Source organism: Amphibalanus amphitrite, unplaced genomic scaffold (assembly GCF_019059575.1).
Source record: "Amphibalanus amphitrite isolate SeventyFive unplaced genomic scaffold, NRLGWU_Aamphi_draft 000016F_arrow, whole genome shotgun sequence".
NCBI lineage: Eukaryota > Metazoa > Arthropoda > Thecostraca > Balanomorpha > Balanidae > Amphibalanus > Amphibalanus amphitrite.
Window position 1 is genome coordinate 443,098 of NW_024881512.1, and position 24,500 is coordinate 467,597.

At 48.5% G+C, this 24,500-nt stretch overlaps 1 protein-coding gene across 1 annotated transcript; it reads right to left on the reverse strand.

Moving 5' to 3' along the window:
• Positions 1 to 2,866: 2,866 nt before the first annotated feature.
• Positions 2,867 to 9,950, reverse strand: LOC122386684 (homeobox protein BarH-like 1b). Its single transcript, XM_043376121.1, has 5 exons — positions 9,810 to 9,950; positions 9,383 to 9,461; positions 6,626 to 6,775; positions 6,109 to 6,257; positions 2,867 to 4,243 (listed from the first exon to the last, which is right to left on the reverse strand). Exons 1-5 carry the CDS (start codon positions 9,948 to 9,950, stop codon positions 3,869 to 3,871), a joined length of 894 nt encoding a protein of 297 aa, XP_043232056.1. The 3' UTR covers positions 2,867 to 3,868.
• Positions 9,951 to 24,500: the final 14,550 nt, after the last annotated feature.

A 24,500-nucleotide genomic window follows, 5' to 3' on the forward strand; every position in this document is an offset into this window, starting at 1 on the left:
GAAATGACATCCGAAACATGGTCGTATTTCCGTCGACCGGAAATAACTCGTGCTGCGAAGTTGACTATTTTTTGTAGTTCGGTCAGTACATTTTTGCCACAGCTACCATACACCTGCGCACAGTATCGAATGTGAGAAAGTACAAGAGAATCGACGATACGAGGTAGAACAGAAGCCGGTAGAGTATGTTTAACGTGCGAGATTCCAATGAGAATGTCAAAACATTTGTTAACAACATGTTGCACGTGGCGCTCCCATGACAGGTTTGGGTCCATTATCACACCTAAGTTCCTCACGCTCTCGGTAGACATCACCACTTCACCCATGAATGACACTTTTGGAACTTCATCTAACTGGACTAATTGCCGTCTGTCACCGAAAACCATCAGTTCCGTTTTACTAGGATTAACCATCATACCGTTTTGCATAAACCAGTTACTCAAGATACCTAAAACTTCTTCCATAGCACACTGCATATCCCGAATTTTGTGTCTCGACCCGGTTAGTGCTAGCTGAGTATCATCCGCATACCTGATTAAAGTTACTCGGAAACCGTTCACAGAGGACGGAATGTGACATGCGATGTCATTGCTTAGAATATTAAACAATAAACTTCCTAACGTTGAGCCCTGGAAGCATCCCACCGATATCGGTAAGGGTTCTGATAATTCGTCGCCGATCCTTACCCTCTGAGTATGTCCCTCGAGGTAGCTCTTGAACCACCCTGTCCTAATCTGTAAGAGACTCAATTTTTCAAGAATAGTACTATGATCGACCACATCAAAACACCGACTTAAATCTAAAAGAGCTAGCAATGAAATTTCCGAATTGTCCATACCTTTCAAAATTTCGTCAGTCATTGATACGAGTGCCGTTGCCGTGGAATGATTTGGCATAAAGCCATGCTGATCGATGGTGAATAAATGTTGCTGAGTCAGATAACTAGTCACCTGGGTGTGAACTATTTTTTCAATGATCTTACAAATGACACTCACAATGGTTATGGGTCTAAAATTCGCCGCTTCTGAGGGGTCATTTCTTTTGTGCAAGGGTAGCACCTCTGCCTTCTTCCATCCATCTGGTACAGTTTCCGTCACTATGCTTGTATTCACTATGCGCAACAAATATCTGCCTACTACTCCAAAACTTAACTTCAAAATTTTGAGTGGCACATCTCCTTCAATGCTGGAATTTTTGTTTGGCATACTGAATATAACAGCTTTAAGATGATCTAAAGTCACAGGCGTCAGCGTGAGGGCACCGGCGTTAACACGAGGCAAGCGAACGTTGAGTTTTTCCATTCCGGAACTCCGAAAGTCTCTCATCACCTTCTCTCTGGTTTGAGTGCCGATCGACGTAAAATAACTGTTAAGTTCGTCTGAAGAGATATTGGCTGGTTCAACACGGCGACCACGTTTTGGCGCTATGACTGGTTTCAGGTGATGAAATAGTGCCGCAGGTGACGATTCGTCAACCTTTTGTTTGATACTTTCCCTTACATCTCTTCTGATGGCCCTTTTAACCTGAGCGTTGAGAGTCCTATAGGTCAGATTGTCACCGGTTGATTTTGCTAATCGTCTTTGATTCATCAGATCCAGAGTTTCATCAGATACTGGGGGAGGTGATGGGTTATTTACTTTAAACCTACGCAGTGGGGCATGCACATTCAAAATACGCGTCATTTCAGAAGAGAAAGAACTCCATTGCTGGTCGCATGAGTCATTGCTTTTTACGACACAATTCCAATCAGTGGACTGTAAGTCCGCAATGAATGCCTGTGCATCAAAAGCACGCCAGTTACGACCCGTGCGATACTGTGACGCTGTTTTGGCCCGTGGGATGATGGTTAACAACGATACGCGTTTGTGGTGCGCGGCATAATCACATACATCGACAGAGACACTTGGTGGACAGTTTGTACTACACAATGCGTCAGAAAGCATGAACACGTCTATACGAAGCATGAACACGTCTATACGAAGCAAAGTAACTAAAATGATCGCTGCGAGGCGGCGAGGAGATAAAGCAGTTCAATGCTACGCACAATCAGACATCAGAAACCTCTTTTTAACTTTGCGTTGGTTGATGAATTTATAGAAGCCGTATTACCTAATATCCTTGTAGTGCGTACCGAAATGCAGACTTACTATCCGTATGTTGAGCCAAACAAATAAACACGTTATTGCTGCATCAAACAATACGCATAAAAGTGGACACTGAATGAATTAAGCCCAACATTTTACTTAGCTGTTCTCGGTCTCGGTAAACTACGCCATACGCTTTATCTGCATTTCGTTATCCGCTTCGGGAACTCCGCTCTCGTGTCCCTGAACATCTGTTGCACAACCGGCCACCGGCGGCTCCCGGAAGGCAATCATTGTGCAAACCACCTCATAGCCATTAGTGTGACGCCAAAGACGAGACGATAATCCTCCTCCGTTTATTGCAGCAGGTCTGTAGCCATGGCCACCCAAACAACAGATACGGTTTTGGCCTTTCCACCATCACCGAAGCGCGCTCATCGCCCTATCGCTCCCTTTGAACTTGATTCTATAGCCTAGGCCTTTTTATTTCTGTCTTATTCCTAACGCAGAATTTAAGCACCTTCGGCATCAGGCATCACATTTTTCGTCTCCGGCCGGGTACTCAGGGTCGAGCGGCGGGCGCCCCTTTTAGCGTCTTTCCGTCCCGGAATCCGTCCTGTAGTGTCTTCCGCCCCGGAATCCGGCCTCTGTAGTGTCCTCCCGGACCGGAATCCGCCCGTCTCAGCCGCTTCAGAGCCGCGCCACACGCCGCCGGACGGCCGGGACGCGTCTGGTCGGCCCACGAACCGACCGCGTGCTGACTGGGACCAGTTGGGCCCGCGTCCGCCCTGATAGGCGCGCTGGAGAGGCATGTCTGTGTTACCGGGGGTATGTCGGCACATGGCAGACACGGCGGCTGGGCTGAGAGACGGCTGATGTTTGATGTATAGAGTGTTGACTGTTGGCTGCACGGGTGATAGCGCTCAGTATGTAATGATGGTGCGCGATGTGTGTGTTGACCGACGACCGTAAGTGATCCATTACGTGCAATAAAACAATCGCTAAGTCATGATTTGATGTTATTTGATCAACACGGTTTAGTTATTTTATGGCCGTTATACCTAGTTCATTTTAGCTTCGAAGTAAAAGCACAGGGAGCTTATTATGCTACGGATTACCGTCTTCCGTCCCACCTTTTTTTCGACACATCCGTTTTTCAATGTTCTGTATTTTTCCATTCATGTAGCCGCTTCTCGACTCATCATGCTCTGGGGACATTTATGGCCCGCAGTTAAAACGGACTGGAATTTGTCGTCACGGACTTCCGGTCTTCAGTGAGCTGGAGATGTTCACCGGTAGGGACGACATGGGACGGGGGCGATTCCGGATACGGTTGGCGGCACGCGAGTGTCTGTGTCGGGGTGTCAGGAAACATGGCCGAGTGTCTGTCGGTGACACCCGTCACCACCGAGACCCCCGGCAGCGACGGAAGGGAAGGGGAAGGGCGACATGAAACGTAACCGTCCGTCCGACATCTCCGGCCGAGCGAGCGTGAAGGAGCAAAAACTGACGACAGCTACTCGTATAGGAGAGGCTGAGTAGTCCGCTGATGTCTTACCGTGAAATGGAGTCATGGATGGTTAAGGGTTGGAAAAGTGATACATTTTTATTATTTAAAGCATCTTCATTTTTTTAGGGAGGCAGCAGTCACACATGAGTCATGACAGGATAGACGTGACTAGATAATAAACATCAACCACTGACCAAGGAACATGAAATAATATACAGCTCAGATATCATCTACTTCAAGACACTAACAAGAGGACAATCAGCACACTCCTAACTCAGTCATGCATGTCGTCTGCAGTCACCATCGTATCCGACTCATCACCTGTGTCTGCCTCCAGCCTGTCCTCGAGGTGTGTGGTGGACACCTGACAGTCCTGTGGCTGCGGCAGACACTGAACTCCTGCCGCCGCCCCTGTCTCACCACCCACTGTCTCTGTCACTGCCACTGTTGACGCATCTGTTGCTGACCCCGCCCCGGTTCCTCGACCTGTCCCAGCTCCAGCTCCAACAGCGGGCTCGGTCTCGGGTTTGTCCGCAGGTTCAGCTGGGTCGGAGACGCTCAAACGCTGCAGGTCGGCCAAAGATGGTACCGAGTTCTTCTTTGGACGACCCTTGGGCTTCGTGGGAGACTGCTCTCCTTTTAGTAGCACCTGTTGGAAAACGGGGAACGCACACGTTAGATGCTATGTGAACTGACCGATAGATATAACTCCGGAACATAAAGTTTGCGAAATAATTTCACATTCTTTGTGAATATTTTCGCACGGTAGGTGAACACCGCACGAGTTGAAATCTCCCGGTTTGTCTCCTTTTTGTTCTGTTTATCCGCTTCAAAGAGCATTCATCCAGCAGAGTCTTCGCAAAGTCCCAGCCGGAGCCAACCGTCCACACTCGCACACGTACACAGATCGTCCGTCAGATTGCTGTGCAGCGTCCCGTCTGAGCAGCTATTCGCAGTGCCGGAGGCGGGACATTACAGTGCGGTGGGCGGTGATGGCCTTGACTGCTTCGCCCGACAACACGAGAGCGGCCGACAGCGAGGCGGAGTGGTTTGGAAGAGGCGCAGATGTGCGTGATGATGGGACGCAGGCGACCGAGGGAGATGAATTGGAATATAAATCACCTGAGAGTTGGGACAAAGATGTCTTAAGTGGTTCTGACTTCTACGTCTACCATTCTCGCTGCAATGCAGTGTACGAATTGTTATCCTTGTTTCAAATAATTATTCGTATAACAAAGGTCGAAGTGATTCCTAAACCACACATGTGTAAATCCCGAATGGCGACCGAAGTCACGATCTCATCACTCAGCCGCCATATGTTCGATCACTGCTGCTGATAGATATAAATAGATATAAAAAGACGGTGCCGTATAGCGCCGCGCTGTTGTGCCTTGCGGCGCAGCATACCTTCAGGCGGCGGACACTAGTGACATCTATGTACGAAGGTACACAACACGATCTAGAGTGGGACGAAAACGCCTCCATGAAGGCGTTTTACATACAGCATACACGCTAAGCGCTTGGTTTGGTTTGGTTTCGTTTGGTTTGGTTGGGTTTACACTTGCCCTAAAGAAAATGCTAGTAGGCAGTTTGTCGGATAAGATGGACCGATCTGTGCGAAGCGAATTAGAGAAGTGGCTATGAACGTAAGTCAAAGACTCACCGATCTCTCAAGAGATCATTCGGGTTGAAATAAATACGGACGTCATTTAAAAGCAACAGTCTTCCTCAGTCCTAGCCCGGAAGCGCCCACCGGAAGCTCTCGGTATGTGAGGTGGTCCGACGGCGCACCGTTCCGTGTTTACCTGTGTGTGTTTCCCCGCTGCGAGGCTAATGCGTTAGTGTATCTCCGCACCCCTCCCCACTGTCACCTCACTTTAACACCGAGAGGTGGCGCACAGCTAGGTAAGCAGCAGCGGGGTATGAAACATCAGGTGGGGGAGCTCGGGGAGCCCGCCCGGGGAGGCAGCCGGCGCGGCGACTCGGCCGGCGGCGGCTGTGGAGCGGCGCTTCAGGAGCCAGCTGGTGCCACTAATGACCACAGCGGGGGGCGCTGAGCGACTGACGGGCCGAGCGGCGGGACACATCGGCTAATCGGCCGTGATCGCCGCCCGTGTCGGCTCCGTGTCGGCACCGACACACACACACGGGGGCCGCAAAAACGACACGGCGGGCTGCCGAGACGAGCCGCCACCCCCAGCGCGGCCGCTACCGTCTCCCCTCCCTTCGCTACCGCCGTCAGCGCGGTAGCGAATCATCGACAGCGCCGTCTTTGGCGACTGACGCCTGTAAGTGCACCTAATTCATAAGCACGAGTTATAAATCTTATAGCCCTTACAACAAAGAAGCACTGACGTAGTAGACGGTGCTGCTGCCGCCCCGGCTGCGTTATGGTGGTGAATACTTACATGCTGCCGATAAAATAGAAACACAATTATTTAGTTAGTTTGCTAATGTTTGTAAATTGAGCACGTTAAAAACGCATCGAAATCAGCGATCGCATGCGCCACTGACCTGTTTCTTCCACTTCATGCGCCGGTTCTGGTACCAGGTTTTGACCTGCATCTGAGTGAGCGCCAGTGATCGGGCCAGCTCCATGCGGTCGGTGGTGCTGAGGTACTTCTGGGCGGTAAACCGACGCTCCAGACCCAGCAGCTGCGGCTCTGAGTGTCAGAACGGGGCAGTGTGGGGGTCATACAGAGCGTAGGTGAGGCGACAGGAATATCTAAAAGCTGTTCAATGAGTGGGCATTAGAAAAAGAAATAAGTTTTTGCCGAAATGTCATTATTCTTCTTTACGCATGATCAGACCAGGCCCATGCACAAATTTGTAGACCGTCAAAGTTTTGGATGCCATGGCATTTTATAGATGCGTCCGAAAATTTGTGTTATGCATACATATAAATTTACTAATGTTCAAGCTTTGCATTACGATGGGATGTGTTACCAATCACAGCGTTCCCACCCCAACAATGAAACTTCATACTTCATAGCCCGCAGACCACTGCATTCCCGCTCCCATTATATCTCACCTGTGAATACGGTGCGACTGCGCCGGCCGCGTCGGCCGCCGGTACACCTGTCCCCTATCTCCTCCTGCCGGGTACGGAGGTACACTGGTACAGGTACTCCAACTGACCCCGGGTCGGGCGGGGCCGGTCCTGAGCCGGACACGGAGAGTGCTGTCGGCAGGAGAGCGGGCAACCGGTCATATTGCGGCTGAACACTGAATAACCTAAGTTAGACGCGTTAAATGACACTGCCCTGGTCGAGATGATAGTAATTTACCATCATTTCTGCGATTTTTTGCAGATAGTTGCTTATAATTACTAAATTCTGTATTTTGAGCTTTTTTAAGATGTTTGTGATGAAATTTTGGAAATGCTTTATCTATTGTTGAATAAATGTATTATGTTCTTTATGAAGATCTAAGAGTCCCATTTGTATCCCAAACGATACCGAACGATACCTAATGATAAGCCGACTTAAAATGCATCTCGGACAGTTATGCAACTGCAAAACTGTATGCAGAGCGTTACAACTGCGTGCCATGGTAAAATGCAAGATCTTCAAAACGCTTTTTCAGCGTGCACTTTACGAAGCGACAAGGCCGATAGGCCTAGTTATTATCTTTTGATCTCTGTAAGCAGCCTGACAATAGTAACCAGTAAAACGCCTTTTGGGCGAAGAACGAGCGAGCGAGATAGTGAGCCCTGCACGTGCAGAAGGGCGAGAGGGTACTTCCAACGGGCTTGTGCAAAGCACCCTTCTAACCGGTCGCTAGCGTTGTACCAAATTTGAACGCAATCGGTCCAGCCGTTCCTGAGATCTGGAAGCGGCATTCTGCACGTGCGCACGTGCAAACGGGGTCCAAACTGACTTTTGCACGGCACCCTACTAACCGGTCCCCAACCGTGTACCAAATTTGAGCGCGATCGGCCCAGCCGTTCTTGAGATCTGGAAACGCCCCCTGCACGTGCGCACGTGCAGTAGCACCCTAACCGCAACACATGGGAATGCATTCCCTGGTGGGTGCCATACCTGTATGCCAAGTTTCAGCGAAATCGCCCCAGTAATTACCGAGTTACTGAAATGGGAACAAATTTGGCACCTCTTATTGTTGTATTTTGCACGTGCAGTGGGGGTCACTGACATAGATGAAGAGTATCCGACCTTTGGTAGAAGGGATGCAGCTACCCTATAAAAATGACCGCAAGACAATCGCTCAAGCCGCTGCTGAGATATGGGCCTCTCAAAATCATTACTTTTGCAAAACTGCTTGAACACCCTTGACTTTTCACGTGGCACGTGCCACCGCGGTCACTGAGATGTATCAAAAGTAGTCAATTACGGGGTAGAAGGGATGGGGCTACCCAGCAAAAAAGGCCGCAGGCCATTCGGTCCAGCGGTTGCTGAGATATAAGCCTCTCAAAAGCGTTACAGGCCGGGCCGGGCCGGGCCGGGCCGGGCCGCTCATACTGAGATTTTTCCGTTATATTGAAAAGACTTCGCTTCGCTCGCTGCGCTCGCTCGCTCGTAATTAGTAATGCCCATTCAATGTCTTTTTAACTATGAAGTGAACATTTCGGCATCTGTCGGTATTTAGGCCGCCGAATCAGTATCTGCCAGTGCAGAGCTCAGCTCAAGGGAAAAGACTGAATAACATCGTTCCATTCAAACGGTGTGAATCTCATGTTAACGTTATTTACGCATAGGGAACTTACTTTCGGTCACTCTTATTTTGCTTATTTCCGGCATATTTGATTCGACATTTTTCGGTCATGCTTTGATATTTGTTGTACCTACTGATTAAAGCGTTCCCGCCACTTTCGACCAGAATCAATAGCGCACATTCGGGATATAACATTAATTTGGTATATTTGTGTAAATGTTAGCATAAACATGGCAAACTTTTGAATTTGCTTTCTATCAAAGCACAAGGAACCGGTGTCACCGGTATCATCGGTGAACCGGGCGCGGGCAAGGCGTGGTCTGTGGTGTCATTCACAACAAGCACTGCTTAGCGGGGCACCCGGGCCCATAGCCACCCATTCAGCATTCATCCATTCGGACAAAATTTCTTTTAAAAAAAAAGAAGAATAAATCCATCAAACCAAAGCCACTACACTGCTTTCGAGTTTGGGTCTCTCTTATTCCAGGCCCAAAATGGATTTTAGGCACCGTTTGGACTTTTCCAATTTGCTTACCTCAATGCTCCCATCTACCGCTCCGTACCTTCGTGTAGCTGATATGTGCCAGTGAATAGGCGGAGTGCGAAGAGATCGATACAGGAGGGACAGAGCAGTCGCCTTTTAACGCACTCATTCGAACACTTGAGTGCAGCTATTACCTATTACAAATGTTGGATCAAAGAGAAGGCACACAATCTTTGCAAACAACATTGACCACCGAAACCGTAGAACAGAGTAAACACAAAATAAGCAGATGCTTCAAGGAAAAGACATTGGTTAATATTCATCTTCATCGTCTACCATAGTTATTTCGGAGTGTTTCTTTTGCTGTTCCTTTCGGCTCAAAGATTGAGCCGACCGGGAGCATTCCGTCTCAAGATTATTTACTTCTTTTGTTAATGGCGTTGTGTCTTTATTAGCCCGTGGTGTGTTCGGTGAATTGTCCAGGCCGGTGAGTGTGAGATTTGTCGGTTACCTGAAGCGGAGGAAGAAGCGGGCCTTCTCGATCTTGTAGCGTCTGTGAGTCTTTTGCCTATAGTCTGGGCTACTTTGGACCAGTTACCTACCTGGTCTGACGCTATGGATGTAGCGGTTTACCTGTTCTGACGGTTGGAGTCGGCGGCCGGCAGTCGCGCAGTCGGGTCTGCAGCAGACCCTGCCACCTCTCCAGATACAGCTGAGGGACGCACAGCAGCGGTCCGGGCCAGGGGAGCAGCGGCCCCGCCGGCAGCTCCGCGCGGGGAAACCACTGGACCGGAGCGGCCGGCCGCTCCTGTCGGGTGGACACCGGCAGACGGACGGCACCTTCACCTCCCAGCACACCACCCAGGCCGGGCGGCAGGGTCAGGACACTGGCGGCATGTCCAGCACTTCCCACTGCACCGCCAATACCACTGAGCCTGCCTTCCACAGAAACACCGCGCGCCGGAGACTCCGAGGGACTCGGTGCAGGGCTTCTGCACGTGCCATCAGTCACCACACCGCGCCTAAAGTCCTCTGAGCGCACTGCGCGAGCCGCGCTCACTGACTCTGTCGCACTGTCATCCTCACTGTCCCCGAGGATGTCTCGGATTAGGAAGGACTTTGGGGCGGTCGAGTCGTGCCGCCGCCGGCCCGTATCGCCCGGGTGGCCGAATTCCCCGCGGCCTCCTCCTGTCGGGTCCATTGGCGCACCTCGACAGGGGCTGAGTGCCGTGCCCTGGGGCGTCGCCGGCGGCGAGGGGCCCGTGCAGCCATGTTTTCTGAGTGTGGGTGGTCCGGAGTCGCAGAGACCAATCAGAAGGCGGCTCAGACGGCAGAACGCAGCTCCTGCTCGCAAGATGGCCGCCCGACAGGGCCCAACTGGCGGCTCCCCGAATTTGTTTGACGTGTGCGAGGCGCTGCTGAAAGCTGGAGATGTGTCTCTAATTAGCCTGTGAAGGCGGTGACGCCTAATGAGTTGATGGCCTGTTTGTTCAGCGGTAAAAACGACGGGTTACCGGAGAAGTGTTTTACGGTCATCATACGGCTGGCGAGGCGCACATGTGGGCTCGGATCATCGCGGTCGGGTAGGCGGGCCTGTCCGTGTCGGCGACTGACGGGTGGCACGGAGAACAGACCAAAGACTCGCCGCTCTGACACAGGGGCAGACCGAGGGCTGCCGGGCTCCCACTGCTGACCCGCCCCTCGTACAAAGTGGACTTTGGTGTAGCAGCATCTTGTAGCAAACGAATCAAACAATCGTGCTGTCACTGAGGTGAAGTGAGCTGTCTTAGCGGCGGGTGGATGTTTTACGTCGGATGACAAGCGAAACACAAATAACTACGAGAAAGCGGGATATTTTAGACGCGATGTTTCAAGCTGGATGAGCTGTGTGGGCATTAGCACGCCAAGTACATATCCTAAATTTGGCATTTCTCATTGTTTTCTCTCATGCCTCTCGGCTCTCATGACCCGTTTAATTCGGTCTAATGAGCACGGGTCACCAGACTTGTGTACCGCCACTAGTGCCGCCCTGGACCACCGTCCATCGTCCGATGTCAGCGTCTCTAGTAGGATGTCGGTGTCTCTCACCCCAGGTCACCGTCTTTAGCCTGATGTCACCGTCTCTGATTCGATGCCACCGTTTTTACTCAGTGATGTCAGGTCTCCCTAAATGAAATGGTGTCCGTAACGGAGGGTCAGTCACACTCTCAGTCTGATTCCCCACATTGCCTGTAACATGCATAAGATCTTTATGTCTTGAACAGTTTGCAATGTTTGATGCTCATTGTTGTAGATCGGCCTTTCGCGTTTAGCACCCATACCACCAGACAAATGAAAATGATAGGATCATTTGAATCGCCGTTTAAATAGGTATCAGACGAAACAAATCATTGTAAAAAGAGAGGAAAGGTGACAGTGAAAAGGTAAACATCTTGTGCTCCGGTGGATGGATGGGGTAGTTTTCAGAGGCGCTGCGGTCGACAACATGACAGCCGGTCTATAGTTTTCCATTTTTATAGTACAATTATTCGTATACGAATGTACTTCACTCGTATAGAAATGTAGGCACGTTAGAGCATTTCAAAAACGCATTTCGCATTTCCCTTGGTTGCTTCAAGCATTTTTTGAATTACATTGCTTTTGAAATAGTTCATTTATCTATCTTTAGCTGGTGCGGTTATTGCATGTTGCATGGAGTTGTATGGAATTGCATGAACGTATGGACTTTTGTTGAATAACGTGACACATTATGTGATTGGATGTGATGTTTGCTGAATGGTGCCCGATCGGACGGAAAATAAGCATACAGAAATTACACCGTTTAACCCTCGCCGCACATGCCATTTTCCCATCCTAAAACGCACATGGGTGGGGGGTGGTTGCCACCCCCCCCCCGCGCCATTTCGTTCCTGTTGGAGATAGAGCTTAGCAGTAAAGACCAAAAAGATTCTTTGGGAAGAGACAAATCCAATGATACCCAGTTTTACCTTCTCAGGTCAGTCATTGACCTTCCAGGTCAGGTCAAACTAAAAAATGTTGCTGTTTTGGGTCACCGTTGGATATCAAGTGCGCTGCTTATCAAATACCGATGACGATGCTGTTTTCTGGTGCCAAGCCAGCTAGAACCTCTTTGTCACACTATCCGACCAGAATTTTGCTGCTGAGGTCATTTCAGGTCAAATTAGGTCAAGGTCAATTACATGTGTTTGTATGTCTGTGTGTTTGTGTGTATACTGATGTGTGCACCGATTGTTTTTGGGTCCATATCACATGAAATCATGATCTGAGAAGCTTTTACCAAAAATGCAGTCAAAAAACTTCACAAAAAGTAAATTCAGCTTGCCTAAAACGCAATTATCTTAGATGACCTAGGTTGACCTTGACCCTGACCTTGACCCCTGTACATCATCGAACAACATGTTCCATGATAGGTGGGAGGTAAGACTGGCAAAAAAGGCCGAAATCAGGGTGTCAAAAGCTCACAAGGCCCATGGCAAACGCAAGATGTTGAGAATTGGCCATTTGGGTCATGACATGACCTGAAAAACAAGGTCATATCTCCGAAACCAAAAATCACAGAAACTTGAAATTTTTAGTGGACATCAAAATAGGATAGACGAGCAGCTATACGAAAAATCAGCCTCCTAGCTCTGAAAATGTTGAGTGCAGAGCAGAAAGACTGCCTGGGGGGGGGGGGGGTGGCAACCCCCCCCCCATGTGCAGGCGAGGGTTAAAAAGTGTTCATTTGTGGGGATAAATGACAGTGTGGGAAGACCTGAGGCAATCATGGTGCTCTTATACGTATTTTGAGGCCAGCGTGGGTTTCTCAGAAGTCAGATGACGAGAAGGCATGGTGGAACCTCCAAAGGCAAATTGTTATCTTGAAAGGCGGGCGTGGGATATTTTACTTCCAACCTTCCATTTTGCTTCCAATCTAAGAATGAGCGTTCCCCGACCACCCTCTTAGAATGGGTACCAAAACAGCGTGATCTTTCGGTGATACTTATTGCGCTTCATGCACCCATGACGGATGACCAGAGACCATCTGATGAGGTGGTTTCTCTGGACCTCGTAAGCACATTGCGCGTCACCTATGTCGGCTTACAGCGCCACCTTCGGGCTCCTGAATGAACAGGATGACGCAACATATTAGCCCAGAGGTACATCTTTTTCGGCCAAATATAGAAATAGTGCACACAGTTTAACCCTCGCATGTGTGCGGCGTTTGCCAGCTTCTAACGTGTAGGGGGGGGGGGGGGGGGTGTTGGACCCTCCCTTGCCGTTTGGCCCCTGATCGAGCTCGAGCTTCGCGGAAAAACAAGCCTGTTGCCCGTGACGAGAGGAAGCCGATGCTACCCAATTTTAAGGTCCTAGGTCATTGGTTGACCTTCCAGGTCAGGTCAATGACCCAAGAGTCGGGAAAATCGGGACCTGTTAGAAAGTCGTAAAGTGTGGCTGCTATGCAGTTTTTCGGGGTGCTGATCACGAATATCGTGTTTGTTTTGATCACAGATGATGTCTTTAAGCATTTAGACCAGGTCGGGTCAGGTCAGGTCAGGTCAACCAATAGCGGTCGTGATGGGTATTCGTAGTACGTGTCAACCGCCTCTGGCAGCTTCGTAACATGTTACAAAGGCACCAAAACTACTTCGTAAATGTTTAAATGGTTTCTAAATTCAAATTCAGCTCCAAAAACTAGCCTAGAAACATGTAAAACTCGAAAAAATGAACCGAGGTCACCAAAGGTCAACGACCTGACCTGACCTTCAGGTGACCTTGACATCCACCCTATTGCATGGGAGCAACACCAAATCACGTGCTTGAACGTTTGAAACCACGAAAAGCTTGCAAACTCGCGGCTAATGCGAGCCGACATACGCCGAATGCGTATTTACAAATTGCAACCGAGCTCCGCCGTAGGGTATTTTATTTCCGCCGTAGTGTATTTCACTTAGGGGATTTTCTACCATAATCTGCCTGAGCTTAGGGTAATTACAATTTGTCGGCGACGTTCGAAAATGATGCACCTTTTTCGCAGTATGGGATATCGCATATGCATATTTCTGCATTTTCGGGTGCGCTTTATCGGTTTTTCGTGAGTAACTCGCGTAAAAACCGTCCGATCGCGACGAAACTTTCAATACCCCCGATTTTTATCAATTTTACACCTACCCTGAAAATTTCATGACCCTGACCCAAATGACCTTTGACCTGTGACCTATTTCTCGAGACCATGTTTGGCCCGAATCGCGATTCGGCGTATGTCGGCTCGCATTAGCCGCGCGGTTGCAGTTTTCACGTGGTTTCAAGCGTTGAAACATGTGATATGATGCTGGTCCCATGCATTAGAGTGGGTGTTAAGGTCACCTGGAAGGTCAGGTCAGCTCAATGACCTTTGATGACCTCGGTTCACTTTTTCGAGTTTTACATGTTTCTAGGCTAGTTTTTGGAGCTGATTTCGAATTTAGCAACCATTTGAACATCACAGCGGGTGTAACGAAATTATCCAGACACCTTTCTTCCCGCTGTAAAAGCAAAACAATCTGGTACTTTTTCTTTTAACTGAGCTTGTAGTCACCTTTCATAAAAACACAGTTTACTCACCTCGTTGGTTTCTGCATATCTTTGGAGTGGTTTCAAAGGACAGTCAGAGAGGAAATGAGGAACCCACACAGTGGCGAATGTTCTGGAGCATTTCAGCCAATGGATTCTCCAGCACACTGGCTTTGATGCGGACCAACGCCGTCTAGACCTGTGCCTGCGGTTGAGCAGTGCTTATGGCGGGTGGCTCTTCATACACCTCCTGCTGAACAAGAGCCCACAGGTTTTCGATTGAATTGGGATCGCGACTTTTTCCAAGTCATAAGCGTTAGCCCAGAATGATTGAAGGTTCTATCGGCATCACTTCCCGTTCTTTTAGGGACTTTTAGGGACTTTCCCGTTCTTTTAGCGCGCCGCCACGCATGAAGACAGCGTGGCTTGAATCAGGCATCAGTGCGCGTTCAGAAACCGTGCCCTCCTATGCCGTCTGGTTGAGCGCCTCCAATCATGCTCCACCACCTTCCCTTCCCTGGAAAAGCTCCACCCTTGCCTATGGGACAAAATATAAGGGACAAAAACACAAAACAAGACAGATAAAAACAAAGCAAAATTAACCCATTTATGCCCAGGAATATTGACCATCATGAAAATCGACGAAATCAAAATATGTTATGCTCCTACCAGGGCCTTGTATGGAATCGAAAATAATTTTTGCCTGCAGCAAAAGTTTCTCGAGAAAAACGTAAAAAACATGCGTTGCGAAATCGCAACGAAGGGCACACCGGGCGCCATCAGCGTTGCGAAAACGCAACGACGGGCACATCAGACGGACATAAAGTACACTGAACTGCCGTATATGCTAATATATTTTGACAAAACATCAATCAACTGTTGACAACTATTGCTTGAAAATGCGGAACCCACATCCGTCATGCTCTATAACCCGCCTAAGAGCCTCAGTGAGGAAGCATAACTTCATGATTCGCGAACGGGGAGATGGCAACACGGTCATTATCAACCATTTACGTTGTCCATTGCTGTTCATTTAAAGTTGTGGTCGACACGTATCCAGGGTGATGCTTTCTTTTTGGAAGCTAGACAGATCCATTACCTCCACCTATCAGACCCTGCACAGTGCACACTGAATACAATTATAAACGGAGGATTGGGAGTAAACCAGTGCCTCTCGTATGCGCGTATATCCGCAATCATTTTTAACCACCCTCTTAGGAGTAAAGTTAAATTCCATTGCGGGTTAGTCGTACCAACTCTCAGCAAAAAGAAAAAAGGACCGATCCGGCTCTAACAAATTACCCGCGTAAGGCGTAGCGCATCACAACAAATCGACTCCCAGTTTATCATGTTTACACCTAATCCAAAATTTTCATGGCCCCACTCTCAGCGACCTTCACGTGTAACCTCTTTCTCGAGACAATGCCAGGACAGAATGGTGATTCGACGTCAATCCGTCCTTTCCATCTTCAGGATAGTTGAATCCTCCTACACGCCTCATCCCTCTGTTCCGGGCTGGACCGGCAACGTATATCGCAATCGGGCAGCTCACATAGGAGCGCTCCTGTAGCCGGGTGCAGTGAGTGCTTGGGAGGGGGGAAGGGGGTGGGTCATGGGTGGCGGCTGCCCACTGGGTGGGCTCAGTCTCCACTCTACGATTGACCGTGTCCGGTCAGACAAATGTCTCCCCTAATTCCAATAATCCTGCTAGCTCTAAAAATGGTCTGATTAGATAAAAAGCCTATCAAAGTAAGAAAACAGGCGTATAATCCACATCAAGCAGCTTATGAATCTATGCGAGTTATGAATCCTAAAAATTATTATTTTCCCATGGGTCCGCCCTCATTACCCCTGCCGAAGGGCTCAGCTACCCTCAGAGGGGGCCTATCCCACTATTTGCCGACCCTCAGTTATCTTTTCTAACGTAAATGCTGGTAGTCAGCAGATTCTATCCAGAGAATGGCGATGCCTATCTGTCGCCTGATACCAGAATACATCCCCGTTATTCATTATTTATGCACAATGTACATAGTAGATCCAATTTCCAAAGGACCTAATTATCTCTCAGCTCCGTTAGCATCGCTGACCGTTTGATGCATGGGTCCTTTTCCTACCATGCGATTTTCAGATGCATGGGAACACATTGCTTAGTGAACGAACAGCCCGAGGCCGAAAATCTGCGAGAGAAAAAGAAAGGAGTGTTTGTGGCTGTTTGAGCCAGCAAATATGAAATGTGTCGCAACATTTTACGTGCGAACGCACCTTGCACTAAACATACCTACAGGGTGTTTCACTAAAAGTGTCAAAAAGTAAAAGGTCATAATGCACATAATAACAATGTTTTCTAAGGAAATTTGCATATCATTTCATCCGCAATTGTTGGACATTTGAATATACAAAAACGATATCACCGTCACTCAAACCTATTTCACACATCTGCCCCTTCTTTTGATGCACCGTTTCGGCACGTGTCCGGAGGTGCCTCACAGCCCGTTTTCATCCTCAGCGTCCAGACTGTCGGCAAAGCCTTGAATTGTGCTCTTCAGCTCCCGAAGTGATGCGACTTGAGTCTTCCTCAGCTCTGCGAGAGCTACTGAGTCACTGACCAAACCAGAGGCTTAGCGGTGACAGATCGGGGCTTCGCGCTGGCCAGGGGCGGGCGGCGAGGCAGCTGATTATTCGGCCCAGGAGCTTCTGGTCCAGTCAATTCCTGGTGGCTACAGCCGTTACAGTGGTTGATTTTAATAACTTGTAAGGCCCTGGCTATTTCTGATGTTGGAATTAGCTTCTTGTTATCTTCAAAGGCCCTCAAAAAGACCCTGACCTTCTCAACGGTTTCCGCCGAGAGGTGGGGGAAACCCCGCCTTTTTTGGACTGGAACCGGCATCGAAGGAACCCTTTTAAACCTCTCAACAAGCCCTTTGAAACTTTTATAATCTGGAACGTAGCGAGGTGAGAGAGTAAAAAGTTTCCTGAAAAGTCGGCATACGGTTTCAATGTTTCTGATGACACCAAATGTACATAAGTGTAATTCATCCCTCCTGTTGCGGTGTAAATAACCTGTTCTTGTTCTGCATAAGGAAAAAATGACTAGTAACTTTGGCCTCCTGCCCTCGCTCCGTATGAGTGTAAAATATATCTTAAATGGATAAATAATAAATGTCCAAAAATTTGCAACAAAGCCACGTGCGCAGACACGTGATTTGCATATTCTATATATCTTTAATAGGCATTTACTTTTTGACACTTTTAGTGAAACACCCTGTATATACGTCCCTCATGGCATAGGCGGCGGAGCGGGGGGAGGGGGCACCGGTGCACCGTGCCCCCCTTGATTTTGCCATTTTAACATTATCCCGATAGGCGTTGCATGGAAATGGAAATGGAAAGAATGAGACCAAAAGTCAGCAGTGCTCCCCCCCTTAATTGAAGATGTTTCGCCGCTACAGCCTCATGGCTACAAAATGAGAGAGAGAAAGAAAGAGAGAGAGAAAGAGAGAGAGAGAGAGGGGGGAGAGAGGGGGGAACGAGGAGGAGAGGGAGGAAGATGGGGGAGAGAAAGAGAGAACTCACAGCGTATCACGAGTGAAGTCTACTGTTGATATTCATACTTCCGCTACCCTGCCAATGTGCCCATCGTTGCGTTTTCGCACCACCGCTGTCTTTCCGATGTGCCCTTCGTTGCGTTCCCGCAACGCGACCGTAGTCATATTTGAAAATAGTCACAAATCCTTTTTGTAGCATTATTTCTTAACAAAATGCATATCTACGCTATTGTAGGGACTCTGCAGAATATGTTTACACAATTTTCATTACGATATTATTCAGCACTTAGCCTACTTATCTTGGTTTTCGTGACGTCATCACTCACAAAACCTTCGACTTCCCTCTGGGAGCTCTAGGCAGTAACTTACCGGCCGCACAGACTTGTAACTGCGTAGTATCATGCGCACAACCATGCTACACACACTGAAACTTGTCTCATCGGTTAGTCTCTTTTACACACTTCTCAAGCTTCGATCACGTCGACGCTTGCTTGCGTTGCGAAAACGCAACGAAGGGCGTAAATGGGTTAACTCATAACCTTATGAAATTCAGGCTGGAGCAAAAACATAGGTAATAGGTTATGTCAAATTAGAATGAAAGATTAAAATCAACCTGACCAGGCCTTACGGTCCGACCGGGTCCTAACCACCTTACTTCGCCTAACTTGACCCAGTTCAACCTAGCCTACCACAACACCTGCAGAGTGCAGAGGTACCTTCCTGGAAAAATGACGCCCAGGGAGATGACTGTCCAACTTATTGAAATACTACCATGATTGCTTGTCAAAATGTGTGTCATCATGCTCTTGTTTGACAAGTGATGTATAATAAATGTGATATTCAATAATTACTCCTGACTGTTGACTGTGGAGTTATCAAAATATTCAAATAATCAGGGTACAATCCTGTGCTTTGCATAGTGCACACTTGCATAGGGCGAAACTCTCGAGGGCATGAATCAAGCCATCTCTATTACATCAAGCCGACCTATTACAAAAGATTTGTGGATGACTGTTTTCTCATTTTTAACGACGTTTCACATGTAGATCGGTTTCTCAACTTTCTGAACAGTCAGCACCCAAAAATAAAGTTCACTAAAGAAATGGAATTTAATGGCTCGCTCCCTTTTCTGGATGTTAAGGTCGAACGGTCTGGTACTGAGTTAACAACTTCAGTTTACCGGAAACCAACTTTCACTGGTCTTGGTTTGAGCTTCTTTAGCTTCATACCGAGTTCAATCAAGAAGGCCATTATTAGCTCTGCTATTTATCGTGCTTATAACCTTAGTTCAACTTACCACTATTTCCACCATGAGCTGAACTTCCTTTACAAATATTTTAGAGACAATGGATTCCCAAAAACACTTGTAGAGACCGCCATTCACAGGTTTTTGAAGAAGGAGTTTTCAAAAAGTCCTACTATGTTCCAGGTACCCAAGCTAGACAGGTACTTTGTGCTACCTTTTTTTGGAAAACAATCAAACAAACTAAGATCTGAGGTAGAGTCCACTCTAAAAATGTTTTATCCCAACCTGAACCCCAAGATCATTCTCCGCAACACCCGCAGCATAGGCTCTCTTTTCTCGTTTAAAGACGTGATCCCGAAAGCATGCCGCTCTGCTATAGTTTATCAGTTCAGTTGCCCCTCGTGTGAGGGGACATACATAGGCTCGACCTATGTGCGCCTTTATAGCAGAGTGTGCCAGCATCAGGGCAAGTCGGACAGAACGGGAAATTTTCTTACCTCTCCTGTAGCCTCTTCTGTTAGAGACCATTCATTGGCATGCGACGTACCATTTTCGTTGAACGATTTTAAGATCATTGACAAAAAACGTTCAAACTTTAATTTAAGAATTCTGGAATCGCTTCACATATTCAAGTCTAGGCCTTCCATCAATGATAAGTTGTCGGCGTATAAATTAGATATCGTTACCTAGGGGTCCTTGATGAAACATGAAACGTTTATGATATGCATGATTTTATGTGCGATACTGTGTTGCTCTTGTTATGTCGCCTGATTGCTTATTTTCTCACAATATGTACTGTTGTGTGTAACTTCACTGATGATGTCTTTGTTCAGAGACGAAACGTTTGATTTTACATGAAGAATATAACGATATGCCTTGTAATAAGGTTTCTACTGCTCCTGAAGCCAACAAAAGTCAGACTTTTTGACGCAATTTGTAGTGTGAGAGTTGGGTTTTGGAGGCTGTCGCCTCGGCGCCGCGGGGAGCGTCGGCCGGCCGCCGTCTGCCCCGTCCCCTCCGGTGTGGACGGAGGGCACATCTGGTGTCGGAGCGGTCCCGGCGGCCGTTCGTCCCAGTTTCGGGGCCATGCCGGCGCGCCGGATAGGGAAGAGGGAGAGTCGTGTCCGAGCCATGGGACCGCACGGTGGTGTGTGAGGGTGAGCGAGAAATACAAAGCAATTTGGCAAAGACTACCTTTTACAAGCTATTTCGGCAACATGCCTGAAGAGAGCGATGGTGCAGTGACGCGGCAGTGATCGGCACCGCTTGCAACGACTTGCAACGGAGCTGTCGAGGCAGTGAGAAGCAGGGGTCGCCCAGGAGCCGTGGCGTCTGCCGTGGACCCCGCCCGTCACCTCGTCTGTCCCGGTGGCTGCTGCTGGACTGGCCCGTTGGAGGATACAGCCGGCCGGGAGGATCGGCAGATACGGCCAGGTGGACTGCGACCGGCAGAAGAACCTAGTGCCGCTGGACAACTGGACACTGAGCGGCTGGGCCGCTCTGTACAATGCTCTGGCGAGTGATGCTCGCAGTGAGGGTGCTGGCGAGTGATGCTCGCAGTGAGTGCGCTGGCGAGTGATGCTCGCAGTGAGGGTGATGGCGAGTGGTGCTCGCAGTGAACGTGTTGGCGAGTGATGCTCGCAGCGGTGAAGGTGACAGCCGGTGGGGCTGTGGAGGAGCGGCAGCCGGTGGGGCTGTGGAGGAGCGGCAGCCGGTGGGGCTGTGGGATTGGCAGCCGGTGGAGCTGTGGAAGTGACAGCCGGTGTGGCTGTGGAAGTGACAGCCGGTGGGGCTGTGGAGGTGGTGGCAGCCGGTGGGCTGTGGAGGTGATGGCAGTTGCCGGGACTGCACTGAAAATTCCACAGGAGGGCCGTGTGGTGGCATTCGCCGGCACTGCACTGGAAATTCCACAGGAGGGCCGTGTGGTGGCAGTCGCCGGCACTGCACTAGAAATTCCACAGGAGCCGTGTGGTGGCAGTCGCCGGCACTGCACTAGAAATTCCACAGGAGTGTGGTGGCAGTGACCGGGACTTTTTAGAATAAGTGTCGGATTGTTTGTGAGCTCGTGGTTTTTGTGTGTATTTGATTTGAGGTGACCAATTGATTTTGTGTGCGCCTTTGATGGACAGGAGAGGGCAAGTGGTTGAATGAGAGAGCTGGTAGTTTCGTGGCATCTGTGGTCCGTGTGTGCATTTGATTTAAGGTGACCAATTGATTTTGTGTGTGCCGTTGATGGACAGGAGAGGGCAAGTGGTTGAATGAGAGAGCTGGTAGTTTCGTGGCATCTGTGGTCCGTGACAAAATTGGTGAGCCTGGCCAAGCGCATTTCTTCATGCCGGGCGCTGCACGTAAAAAAGATTCTTAAATGATTGGGGAAGGCACGTGGACATTATGCGTGCTGATTAGGAGCGTTTAAGAGAATGGCTCTTAGGATTGCTTGGCTGGTCGTGTGCGTGTTTGTGTTAAAATTTCAGTGGTTGATTCTTGAGAATCAGGGGAAGGTGTAGTGTGAGAGTTGGGTTTTGGAGGCTGTCGCCTCGGCGCCGCGGGGAGCGTCGGCCGGCCGCCGTCTGCCCCGTCCCCTCCGGTGTGGACGGAGGGCACATCTGGTGTCGGAGCGGTCCCGGCGGCCGTTCGTCCCAGTTTCGGGGCCATGCCGGCGCGCCGGATAGGGAAGAGGGAGAGTCGTGTCCGAGCCATGGGACCGCACGGTGGTGTGTGAGGGTGAGCGAGAAATACAAAGCAATTTGGCAAAGACTACCTTTTACACAATTAAACGAGACCTTCTCATGGCATTCATCAATACCTTTCTACCGAACAAGTACCTTATACCTAGCTTCCATGCAATGATTCTAAAATTTGTCCGCAATCCATCTATATCTCAACTGACACAATGAATTTCAAATACCCTAACAAAACCTATAACTGTACATAAGAAGAATGCAATACTACAAGAATTGTGAATTTCTGAAGTTATTCTCACATGCTGAATGTTGAAACTCTACTTTTGTCGTCCATTTCCATGTTTGATTGAGCCATCATATAGAACTGTTTCCGTTCTACAGTCACAAGCTTTCCCACAAATCTTGAATTTTTACACATCATCTTGAACCATGCTCCAGTCTTTCCAACAAAGCAATTTTGATTTGTTGCAACTTGCAACAGCTTCAGATCATGATATGCTTGAGGTTTGTCACACCCGTTACACCATTTGTCAGACAAATCTCTGCAAAATGTGTATCAATTCCCAAACAAAGTAATTGATCATATCAGTATTTGCAGTTTCCACACAATGTTTCATAATACTATTCTATGTTTATATAAAGAAACTCAAATAATCCACAAATTGTTATTGAAACACTCCCACTTCAAGAATTCACAGCAATAACAGTACAAGTTCAGAAGCAAACAAACATTGCGCCACATTTCGTATGAAACGCGCCATCGCCCTGAAGTTTCTACCACAGACGGTAGTTCAACCGCAGCCGTAGTGCGAAAACCCCTGCCCACCTTACCCCACGGCGGAGCTCGGTTGCAATTTGTAAATACGCACGCCGAATCGCGATTCCGGCCAAACATGACTTCGAGAAATAGGTCACAGGTCAAGGGTCACTTGGGTCAGGGCCATGAAATTTTCAGAGTAGGTGTAAAATTGATCAATTCGAGGGTACCGAAAGTTTCGTCGCGATCAGTCGCTTTTTGCGCGATTTATTCGCGAAAAACCATGAGGGGGTTCATCCGACCCCCCTACACATGCGAGGTAAATAATAGTGCAACCGATTTCGACAGTTCGGCATAGTGCACCGCTAGTTCGGCCGAGCCGCCGAGTGCAAGATATTCAGCAATAGTGCACACTGCACACGTTTTAAAAACAGATCGATCAATTTAGAAGATAGTGCGTTCAAATTCAGTGGACCGTGTAGGTTCAATTTCGTCAAAGTGCACTTTCAAATAGAATAATATGCATGCGTTGTATCACATTGTAGTTTTTTATTCAACTCCTCGACCAAACACCTTCTACTCGTATTGCGTAGCCTGTCAGCCATAGTGACTGTGGCTTACACCGAACCCACCCTTACGGCGTTGTGACCGGTGACCCCGACCAGCAACAAGCTCTGCTTAGCTGGAAGGGTTCATCCGGTCACACATGACCTTTTGCAGAATACTGACCAGAACCTGTGCTTTGTATGTATGTATGTGTCCCTTTACTAACCCTGAATGAGTGTTCTTTTACATCATAAAATATGGAAGTAGTGATTTAGTCTCCCGCTGATTTCAGCGGGGACATCTTTTGCCCTGTTTTTTTTTCTTCTAACTAACCAGACTTCCTCTTACCGACTGGTTACTGATTCTGAGTTGTTTTCCGTTTCTTAGCAGGGAGTGCCGCGACTTTGCCATTTTTATGTTTTCTCTGGTGGTAAAGTAAGGTTCTGTGAGTCGCTGGGCTGAGGGAGGGGGCACTCCTGGTCACCTATTAAGGTGGCGGTGTAGTTAGAAAAAAACTGCACAGTTTCGTCATCAGGGGCGGATCCAGCTCAGAGTTTGGGGGGGGGGGGGCAAACCATAACAATTTATCGATTCTTTCCATGCCTCGTCCATAGGCGTAATGTTAAAAGGGAGGGGCGAATGCCCATTTTGCCCCCCCCCCTAGATCCGCCACTGTTCGTCATGTGGCATGATATTCGGCGTCCGCAAAGCAATTTAGACGATGCTCAAGTGAATTCGCTGCTGGATTGAGAAAATATTTTGAAAGCCTATCTGTTTGTCACTTGAGCAGCGTGGATCTTGGTCAAAGAGCTGCTTAAATGCAACTTCAGCTCTCAGGAGTCAACTTATCATTAGTCTCGCTCTAAGAACTCGGTGACACGGTCGCGTGGCGGTCACGTGACATTCAGGGCCTCTAAATCGGCTGCATAACTTCGTTGCTGGTTCAAAAAGATCAGAAATGTTATATGTAGATTTTTGTTATCTCATTTCAGCATCGTGGCGAATTTCATTGAACAAAACCAAAAAATATTGCTCACACCGTACTTGAAAGCACCCGACGAATTATGCGCTCTATGTCTTTTATGACTGAAGCTAAGGCAATCAGATGATATATTAACCCGCGCCGTGCTGGGGGGGGCGTTTTTACGCCCCCCCTCAGGTTTTTCGCAAATATCTCAAAAACGGCGGCGCGCAGCGCCGCCGTTTTTGGTACACGTGTTCCTACATCATTTCCGCACATGTTGTGAAAATTTCAGACCTAGGCCGTTCAAGGTCAGGTCACCAGGTCACGTCAAGTGACCTTACCTCAGAAAAAGTTCAAAGGCTCGCTATAGCTACACCGACTGAACGATCACTTTGAAACTTTCAGCGATTGATATGAGTAACAGTATGTATAAAATGTATATCTCGGATTTTTGAT

Coding starts and splice junctions, on each gene's coding strand:
- LOC122386684 (XM_043376121.1), bottom strand. CDS start 9,950: ATGGACCCGACAGGAGGAGGCCGCGGGGAATTCGGCCACCCGGGCGAT. Junction 6,258..6,625: donor CAGTCGCACCGTATTCACAG/GTGAGATATAAT, acceptor TCTGACACTCAG/AGCCGCAGCTGCTGGGTCTG. Junction 4,244..6,108: donor GCATGAAGTGGAAGAAACAG/GTCAGTGGCGCA, acceptor GTTTTCCAACAG/GTGCTACTAAAAGGAGAGCA.